The sequence below is a fragment of the Sprattus sprattus genome, assembly GCF_963457725.1.
Source record: "Sprattus sprattus genome assembly, chromosome: 9".
NCBI lineage: Eukaryota > Metazoa > Chordata > Actinopteri > Clupeiformes > Clupeidae > Sprattus > Sprattus sprattus.
The window spans coordinates 7,500,743-7,511,236 of record NC_137928.1 but is presented as its reverse complement, the minus strand read 5'-3'; the positions used below and the strand labels follow the sequence as shown (position 1 = coordinate 7,511,236).

At 43.8% G+C, this 10,494-nt stretch overlaps 1 protein-coding gene across 1 annotated transcript; it reads right to left on the bottom strand.

Annotated features, from left to right (window-relative positions):
- Positions 1-956: 956 nt before the first annotated feature.
- Positions 957-9,323, bottom strand: LOC308370008 (cytochrome P450 2M1-like; the record flags this gene model as incomplete). The annotated part of the gene is made up of 9 exons (XM_080844567.1): positions 957-1,168; positions 1,530-1,671; positions 2,203-2,390; positions 2,792-2,933; positions 3,322-3,501; positions 3,683-3,843; positions 6,570-6,719; positions 8,546-8,708; positions 9,132-9,323. The coding sequence occupies 9 exons, from the start codon at positions 9,321-9,323 to the stop codon at positions 957-959; spliced, it is 1,530 nt and encodes a 509-aa protein (XP_080700693.1).
- Positions 9,324-10,494: the final 1,171 nt, after the last annotated feature.

Genomic DNA, 10,494 nt, shown 5'->3' with positions numbered 1-10,494 from the left:
TCATAATTATATGACAGTGGTAGCCTATTAGTAGCCTACAGTTGAGACATTGGTACAGTTGATAAACCCGAAATAACTTTCATGCTCAGCCTGAGACGTGATTTTTAGTTTGCACATGAATACTAACGTTTTCTTTGATCCCAGGAAATTTGACACATAACCCATCTCCATTACGGAAGTATTGGCGAAAGTTGTTTAAGATCTTGATTTTATGTCCCTTCTACAATCACGATGTTATTAACCATACGTCATCAACAAATGCAACTTACATCATTGCAAACGTATAGTTTTGCAAACGTGTCTAGTTTTTGTGCAGTAGTTAATAAAGTCTACCTCAGTCTACTTCACAGTATATCATTTTTGCAGAAAATGTGGAAGCATGATAAGAGAGAAATACCCACAATATATTTTCATTGCTTCAATTTATTTAATTTCTTCTTAATCGATTTACATTTAGTCATTTCGCAGACGGTTTTATTCAAAGCGATTTACAAGGAGATGTAAAACTACAATGACTACGGAGGCGAAGGGGGTCGAACCAGCAATCTGTTGTATGCAAACCATGAGCTCTAACCGCTACACCAAAGACACATGTTCCACAGCGGGAAAAATATCACGGATTAGTCAGCCTATACACAGTTTCTTATATTGGTGTCACAGCCGCGGCAGTGTTGAATTTTGACATGATTATGGTCTTGAATTCTTCATAACGCGTTCATGGTCATATTCTGCCTTAGGCGGAGACAAAAATGAGTCTTTTTCTTTGAGTTCAGACTATTAAAAATCATGGTTTTGGTGATCGACCTTTCCTGCCTTTTGAAGCAGGACGTGCACGCGCGATTTAGCTGACGAGATAACTTAACTAGACGATTTTTTATCTTAGCGCACGTCGCCAGACCGGTTTGGCCTGTTCTCATTTAGCGAGCTATATTATCTCATGTCGCGAGCTAAATTAATTATCTTAGCTTAAGTTGTACGCCGAACAGGGCCCTGGGTTTGGCGTAGAAGTCGTAGCTGCGAGGCATCCTGCCAAAGCTGCAAGAGGTGGGGGTGGTGTCGATCTCCTCTGGAGGCTTTGTGCCCACAAAGGTGAAGCGCTGGAGAAGAGAGGTGAAGAACAGGAAGAGCTCCATCCGGGCCAGACCCTCTCCAAGACAGGCTCGCTTCCCTGCCAGGCAAGAAACCAGAAGAGGGTTAATGGGTGGACATGATACATTCAATGGTTATGGTCAGGATTACAGGTGTATCTGTAGTACTCTGGCCTCTGTTTAACTACAAGTGAAAATAATATAACAATAAACTTACATGTGTGATAATACGTGTAATACATGATAAAAAAGCTTATGTGTATACAAGGTGTGGCTATTAAATAAGGAGACTAATGCTGTAATTCAAATGTAATGAAGAAAACTAATTTGCATAACTCGTAAATACTCAAAATAATATATACATGAATATGTGAATGTTACTGTCCTTTTCCTCAAAAGCGTAACCATGGCAGGTAGTTCAAAGTGTATCTACTGACATACCTAATCCAAAAACCAGGAAGGCATCGTTCTTCTTAAATCGTCCCTCCTCATCTAAGAAGTTTTCGGGATCAAAATTCTCTGGGTTCTTCCACAGTTTAGGGTCAATGAGAACTGAAGAGAGCAGAGGAAGAACCATAGTATCCTGAAGGAGGAATAGAATGACCAGAACATTGGAAATGGAGTTCATACAATGAACATGTCATTTTTACAGAGCACAATCCTGTCAGTGTTTTTAAGAGTGGGAGACTGAGTGGGAATTATCGCTAAAGATAAAGATCCTGGCCTGCATAAAAATGATTCTCAGGATTAGCTGCCAGACTTGCTTGGATTTGCTTCAAAACAACAGGGCTTCAATTCAATTCAATTTTATAGCGCCATAACAATACAATTGCCTCTAGGCGCTTTACAGAGCCCAGAGCCTGAACCCCCTTAGTGCAAGCACAAAGGCAACAGGGGCAAGGAAAAACTCCCTGTTATGCAAGAAGAAACCTTAAGCAGAACCACGGCACATAAGGAGGGACCCATCTGCTTGAGGTCGGGCTTCACCTACACTCGAAAACATCTAAAGCTTTTCAACGTACACGATCTAACATCAGGTATCCTAACTAACGCACTTATCATTTTAAAGTTTTGCACATGTAAAGTTATAATTCTCTACTATTGATTGTCTCACCTTTGGGATGAAGTATTTCTTGAATTTGGTGTCGACGGTCACCTTGTGAGGCACAGCGGTTGGGGCGAGGTCCGAGTTTCGCTGTATCTCATGAATTACAGCGTCCGTGTAGGGCATCTTAGACCTGTCATCCATGGAGGGGCTTCTCTCCTGGCCAATCACGTCATCGATCTCCTTATGGACACGCACTTAAAGGATTGCAAACATGTTCATATTTATTTATTCTACAAATTCACAGTTCAGCTGCACCTCATCAAACTCCTGTTAGACATGCGCTGAGAAAGCCAGTGAAAAACGTGCTATTTCTATTGATGATAACTTCAGCAATAAAAACGGTCAGTACCATTATTATACTGAATGTTTTAATGAAGTATTGTGGTTTTATATGTTACTTATTTCATGCTTATTATTTCTACAGCTACTGTATATTGCATTAAGTCATATATAAAAATAATATTTACATATTTTTCTGAAAAAATTAACGAAACAGATTTCCATAGCAGATCTATGTCATGGTGTGAGGAATCAATAACATAAACCATCCCCTTTTTCCAGTTAGGAAAAATTAACCAAATAATTTGGTTCAGACCTTGAATATCCGGGTGCTTAATCATCATCAGTAACGCGTGTCTCATGGTTGAGGAGGTTGACTCAGTCCCAGCCACGAACAGGTTCCACACACTGCTCACCAGGTTGTCATAGTGAAACTCACTATTTGGGAGGTCCTTCTCCTGAAATAAATAGCCCCATGGTCTCACATCAGTGGAGTTTACTCTTCAGTCCTTGCTGAAATAAGACTGTTTGCCAAGTTAGCAAGAGAGGCCCTCTAGTGGAGAAGTTTGCCAAACACACAGTCGGTTGCGGAACCAAACCTCTGCTCAAGGATTTTTAATAATTGGTAGCGCTATCATTATCTAATTTTCCTCTGTATCTTAAACATTTCAGGTAGGTCTAAGGGTATCTACTGACAAGTCCAAATCCAACAGACAGGAAAACACCATTATTTGAAGAATTGCCCCTCCTCGTATATGAACTTTTTTGGGTCACAATTTTCCTTTATCCAAGGTCAGCACTTTCCTGAATCATTTTTATCATAAATGCCTCTATGTAGTCCTTTACCTGAATCATTTTAATCATAAAGGCCTCTGTGTAGTCTTGGGGAGTGGAGTTGGCATCCAGGTTCTTCAGTCGAATCTCTGCCTGATTCTTCACATAATCCTGGGCCTTCTTCAGCAACGCAAACATCTCCTTGTGCTTTCCAGGAATGCGCTCGACAATTTTAGGAAAGATGTTGTAGAGCTGGAAGAGATCGTATAACAACATTGGGCTGTAACCATCCCACTCTGAAGAACTTTCAAAAGGGGACTCGAGATGAAACACTGCATACTAATAATAGAATATACTCTTGACAACTTAATCACTTAATATCACAAACTCGAAAAGGCTTTTCTACGTTACACAAAAGACATTAGTTCCATACTGTGCCAATGGGACTGCTGAGCACGTCGAAGATGGCGTTGACTGTACTGTAGAGTTGCAAGAACTCTGGGTCTTTGTACTCAAACCGGTGCCCAAACACTATGGAACAGATGACGTTTGACATCGCATTGCACAGCAGTTCTTTGGGGTTGAAAACGGCGCCTGTAAAAAAGATGAATTTCACAGCATCTTTATTATTCGTGAAATGTGTTCAGAAAAATATTGTTTGTGTTCAAATTCACAGATTCAAGTTGATTCATTTGACGAAAAGTGTAATGGATTGTAATCCTGGACTGCACCTTTACATGAAGGACAGGCAGGGGAAATCATGATCCTGATCATCATAGACATGATGTCTATGCGGATCATAGCTTAGGGGTACTCAATAGGCGGACCGCGGTCCGGATGCGGACCCAGACGCAATCAAATTTGGTCCGAAGCCAAAATCAACATTCTAATGTAATCATGATCCAAGAGAGTTTTCATTGCTGCGTGATTTCGCGCTATACTTTACTACTCGATGTGGTTTCTATCTTCCGTGTCCAATCCAGAGGTCCTATCAGGAGCTGTTAAAACAACATGACAATGACAACTCACTCACTCAATGTTGGCCGCGAGTTCTATTTCATCCTTGCTGACCGCTAGACGGTGCTTCAAGCACTGGATGATCCATCTCGCGCATGCGCAGGTTCGAGGAATAATACCAAAATTGTCACGTCGTGACCCCGATGACCCCCGGATAGTCTATATCTTCCTGTGGGGTCAGGGAAACTGTTCCTTTTCATCTTCTCGCTACGCAGGTTTGGTGTTCGCTAAGAAGCTAAGGAAGCTAAGGAAGCTAAAAAAGTTTGGTGCTTATCCTGTCCCATGCCGTTGGCCTCGCGACACTGTCGGAGCCGTGAACTTCTCACCCTCCAGAGGGGGCACCGACTGTGGGATAAGTACCCTGGTTCTCTTATTATCGCTGGTTCAGCTATTGGCATCGCCTGCGCGTGCCATAGGTTGCGATACCGTAATTACACTGCTGTGGTCAAGTAGCGTCTTCGCCCTTCCCACCACTAGACAGCCAGTTACGTGCTTAGCCAGCTGTTGCCGCAAGGAGTTGGTAATCGTGGTAACTCCCTATTCTGTTTGCGATTACTACGTTACTAGCGTACTACGCTACTAGCGTAACAATTCCCTAGGGGAATTAGTGTGTTGGTTGTGGTGACGGCTGCTTTCGCCCCTCTCCCACTACCATTCATTGTATTTGCTCTACGCTACTAGCGTAACAATTCCCTAGGGGAATTATTTGTGTTAAGTGTGGTGACGGCTGCATTAGCCCTCTCCCACCATTCTTGTAGTTTAGGTTACCACGCTACTAGCGTGATTATTCCCTAGGGGAATTATTGTTGTTTACTCGTGGTGACGGCTGCGTTTCCACCCCTCTCCCACCATTAATTTTCTGTTTCTTTACGGTTACTACGTTAATAGCGCAGTAACAATTCCCTAGGGGAATTATTGTGTTACTCGTGGTGACGGAGACGGATTTTGCCGGTGACGGCGGCGGTTCCGGCCTCCCTCTGCCGACTGCGCCGGGTAACTCATTGCGCGTTGGCCATCCACCCTCTCCTGACAGAGGTAGCGCTCTCGCTCCCCGCTGCCAGCACAGGTGTGGTGTACAGTCCGGCCCGCGAATATATTTGTCAGTGACGGTAGCGATTCCTGCCCCCCTCTCCCGACATCTATTCTGCACTTTAAACCCGTTGAGATTGGCCACTCTCCTGGTGAAGGTAGTGCTTTCGCTCCCCGCTCCCAGCACATTGTGGTCGACTGTCAGTCTTTAATATCTGTTGGTGATGGCAGCATTTCCTGCCGCCCTCTCCCGGCACCTTATCTTTCTGGTTGTCCCCATTACACTGGGACCACTGTCCCCTACTGAGGCTAGCTCTGTGTGGGTTGCAGGCATAGAGGGCGACCACTCCTGCGCAACCTGCATGGCCCCTCTGCAGGTGGAGGATGGCCATGATAGGTGCCCCTCTTGTCTCGGGGTCGAGCACCTGAGAGCGGGGCTCTCAGATGACCCCTGCATGAATTGCAGCTACATGCCGCGGGCAGTAAGAGAGGCTAGGTTGGCTGGGGCGGAGCAGCTGTTGGGCCTCGCTGAGTCACCTGAACAACTTACCCCAGCCCAGCGATGCAGCCAAGCTCTGCCGACCCGACGTAGACGTCGGGCTGCTGAGACAGCGGGCCCCACCACTAGAAAGCAGGCAAGGCCCACGTTTGCCTCCGGGGGGGGCCAGCGGGCAGCAGAGGTCGACTCTTTGAGGTCCCTCCGCCTGGCCTGACAGTCTTTAAGTATCCACATCTGGCACCAGGTGTGGATAATCAGTGCTGATTAGAGGTTGGTAGATCCTAAGCCTACTGCCTCCACCTGGCCAGGATGAGGACTGCAGGCAAGGTGCGCACAGGCACAGGGGGTCGTAACATATACCAAGCAACATGCAGTGTAATAGTTAGATTAGCCACACATACCTCAAAATACTGTTGTGGGTCTGCCTTTTCAACCATGAATATACAGACAAATAACAAATACAGGAGCATACTCACTAATGAACGCTTACATCAGTGCCTCCGCCTGGCCTTCACACCTTTTATGCCCAAGTTTAAACCACCAAAAAAGTGTCACCTTTCACACAAATAAGGCCAGACCACATCACCTTTTGTGTATAGTTTGAACGTTTTTGTTGGAGTTATGTTTTGGGATTTTGACCGTCACTGTTATGGACCCCTGGACTGAATGGAAATTTGGCGAGTGGACCTTTTGGGTGTCTAATTGAGTACCCCTGTTCTATACTGACACACTGATACGAGACACATGGATGAAAAGTGAAGTGCTCCAACCTCACCATCAAACTCATCAAACGCCTTCACCAGGCTCCGGGCCTCCTCCTGGACCCTCTCCTCCACACTCCTCCGCCCCATCCCAAAGTTCTTCAGCGTCATGATGGAGAACCGACGGAGGTCCTTCCAGCGCTGACCGCTGCTGGCCAACACACCTGAGGAGAACAAGAACCAGAACTAGAACGGACCCACTGACATCTGGTAAAATTCAAGTTTTGAGAACATATACAGTGGGGAAAATAAGTATTTGAACCCCTACCGATTTCGCAAGTTTGACCACTTGCAAAGAAATGTGTGATCTAGAATTGTATTGGTAGGTGTATTTTAACAGTGAGAAACAGAATATCAACAAAAAAAATCAGAAAACTGCATTTTATAACATTTATGACTTTATTTGCATTTGATGTATTTGAACCCCCAAGCAAACAGCTAGAATTCTGGCTCACAATGACCAGTTATGTGCCCAAGAAGCACACAGATTAATCCTCATTAGGTCTAACAAGGTACACCTGATCTCAACTGGTGACGTTTATAAAAGAAACCTGTCCAAAGAATCATACTTCACACCTTCAACCTCACCACCATGGGCAAGACCAAAGAGTTGTCCAAGGACGTCAGAGATAAGATTGTAGACCTGCAGAAGGCTGGAATGGGCTACAAAACCATTGGCAAGCAGCTTGGTGAGAAGCAGACAACTATTGGTGCGATTATTCGTAAATGGAAGCAACACCAAACAAATGTTAATTGCTCTAGGTCTGGGGCTCCATGCAAGATATCCCCTCGTGCGGTATCAGTGATCATCCGAAAGCTGCAGAATAACACCAGAACTAGACAGGGGGAGCTTGTGAATGATCTCAAGGCAGCTGGGACCACAGTCACCAAGAAAACCATTGGCAACACACCACGCCGTAATTTTTTTTAAGTACTGCAGCACTCGCAAGGTCCCCCTGCTCAAGGAAGCGCATGTACAGAGCCATCTGAAGTTTGCCATTGCACACTTGAATGATTCTAAGGAGGATTGGCAGACAGAATGAGGTCAGATGATACCAAAATCAAGCTCTTTGGCATCAACTCGACTTGCCGTGTTTGAGACGGGGGGGGGGGGGGGGGGGGGGGGATGCTGAATATGACCCCAAGAGTACATCATACCCACCATCAAGCATGAAGGTGGAAACATTATGCTTTGGGGCTGTTTCTCTGCCAAGGGTACAGGACGACTCCACCGCATCAAGGGGACTATGGATGGGGCCATGTAACGTGGAATATTGGGCTTGAACCTCATTCCCTCCCATTGAAAACGCAACCTTAAAGATTTGGATAGGATCTGCAAAGAGGAGTGGACCATAAATCCCTCCTGAGATGTGTATAAACCTGGTGACCAACTACAAGAAACGTCTGATGTCTGTGCTTGCCAACAAGGGTTATTCCACCAAGTACTAAGTCATTTTTGTCAGTCAGTTTTGCTAGGGGTTCAAATACTTATTTTTTGCATCAAATGCAAATAAAGTCATAAATGTTATATAATGCATTTATCAGGATTTTTTTGTGGATATTCTGTTTCTCACTGTTAATATACACCTACCATTACAATTATAGATCACACATTTCTTTGCAAGTGGCCAAACTTGTGAAACCGCCAGGGGTTCAAATACTTATTTTCCCCACTGTAAAATGGCTGCATGGTGTGTAAATAAAGTGGATGAAGCTTTTTCCCATGCATGATTCTCCTACTTTGTCTGCTTATTCAGTTTCTGAGGAAGGTAGACTTCACTGAGTGTAAAGTTCAGACTCAGTCAGTACCAACAAACAGACTGTCTGCACACATGAATCATTTATTATGCAGCAGCAACTATGGGTCAGTGTCTTATTCCTTGTACTTCACTTTAAATACACACTGTGATGCCAACAGTGCTAGAAGTCCATTGGTGAACTTTCAGTTACTCTCTTGGGACATGAAAAGAAGACCTTCCAGCAGACTCACCAAATCCTTTTGTAACCTTCATCAGGAGGGGGTACTGAGCCCTACCATTGAACTCCTCTCCCTGGGTGACAAGGGCATCTTTGAGGGTCTGATATCCGGACAGTATGATCACTGGTTTGTTGGCCAGCCAGATGGTACACACTGACCCATACTTGTTGCAGAGCTGGTGAGGAAAGCAGAGGGGTTTTCTCATGAAAGGTTGAGGTATTTTGTAAACTGCAGCACGCTTGAATAAATGATTCAAAAGCTGAAGCTGAATTGCCAACAATCAATCTGAAAATAATTTCAACAATACAGTCTTGACTGGGAACTGTACAAAGTATACTCTAGCTGAGCAGCCATGAAAAGTAAAACGATCTAACATATATTAACTCAAACTGTTTTTTGTTTCTAGCTCTTGTCAAAGCAGATTTCTGGAGAATAGCGTGATGTTGAGTTATCAAAACAAGCAGGGTCTCTTTGGTTGTTGGTACAGAAGAGGCACAATTAGATAATTGTTTTGCAGATGACTGTTAAACAAAAGAAGTAAAGTAAGAAAGAAAGAAAGAAAACGTTCTATGGAGTTTGAAAGAATGTGAACACATACCTCTAGATAATACTTGTATGGCTCCACTACGCCTATTTGGAATAAATTGCCAACCATTGGAGCAGGAGGGGGACCCGGCGGTAATCTTTCAAAGCTGCTCTTCTTACCTCGATTCATCCACAGCAACACAAAAACAACAATGCCCAAAACCAGTGAGAGAAGGTTCGTCTGAAGTACGGAAAGAATATCCATCTCGACCATGTGTATGGATCGACAAGGCAGGGCTCTCAAGTTTTGAAGACAGGCAAGAGTGACATATACCCCCAATCAAGCCCCCGACCCGCCCCCATTCCGCATTCCGCCCGCCCCGCCCCTGTCGTACGCCCCCCCGTAACAATAAAAGTATGAATGTCTTATATATGCATAGTCATAGAATTAGATGTATTAATTGTGAAAATGGTATTCTTGTACATTGCAGTCAACCTTATGCATTTAAATGTACTTTGACCTCTTGTACACTCATCACTGCAGTCTGGCAAGTAAACGTTTTTGACTGTGTTGATTGACTTCAGTGCCTGTTGTTTGGACTGATGCCCCTTACTGCCTATGTACCTTGTCACATCCAGCACACATTGATGGGCACAGGAGGTATCTTGGCGGCATGTAGAACACCAGTATGCTCATTTGTGGAAACATCAAAGCACATTTTCGAACTTGAGCCAGGAACATTGTGTTCCACAGAATTAAATAAAAGGATGGTACGTTTGCTGGAAGCCAGTAGGGTTTTTGGAACGTTGGTTCGACTAGAAGGTTTTGCCAATGTCTTTTTCCATGGGACTTTGTTGATGATTCAACAGTGTCGTATGTGTGTCACTCATTGCATTTATCTACGTCAACTTATGTAATGTAATCAATATGTTTTTACAGAAATTTGAATAAGATGTTTGGCCAGTAATTTGTTTTTAATGTCAAAACATTTGGTTTAATTCTCGCAGTATTATATTTTTTGTAATCTAGAGTATAAGAAAAAATGTGAATGGCAAATGTTCAAGGGCAAAAAATGTTCTAGTGAAATATTAAGAAGGGGGGTTGTGAGAACATAGTGTGCCGGAACAAAGAAAGGGCTCAATCAAATTCTTGCAGAAGTGCTTTCAGTCACGTTATACCACCCCACCCGTAGACGTTGTGTCACTTTGTGTTCTCTTTATCTCAGTAACTATGCAGGAAGATAGGTGCCAAAAGACTTTGATTTGAAGTCCATGGGGTGTAAGTAAGACAGGACAAGAAGACATAATACAAGGTTATTGAAGCAAAACAAACCTATATTTATTTAATTTTTTGCAAAGTTTGCGTATAGGCCTATTAGACAAATCACAGACAAAGGCATACAAACGTCGTAAATCTGCCATTTTGCCAGCTTGAG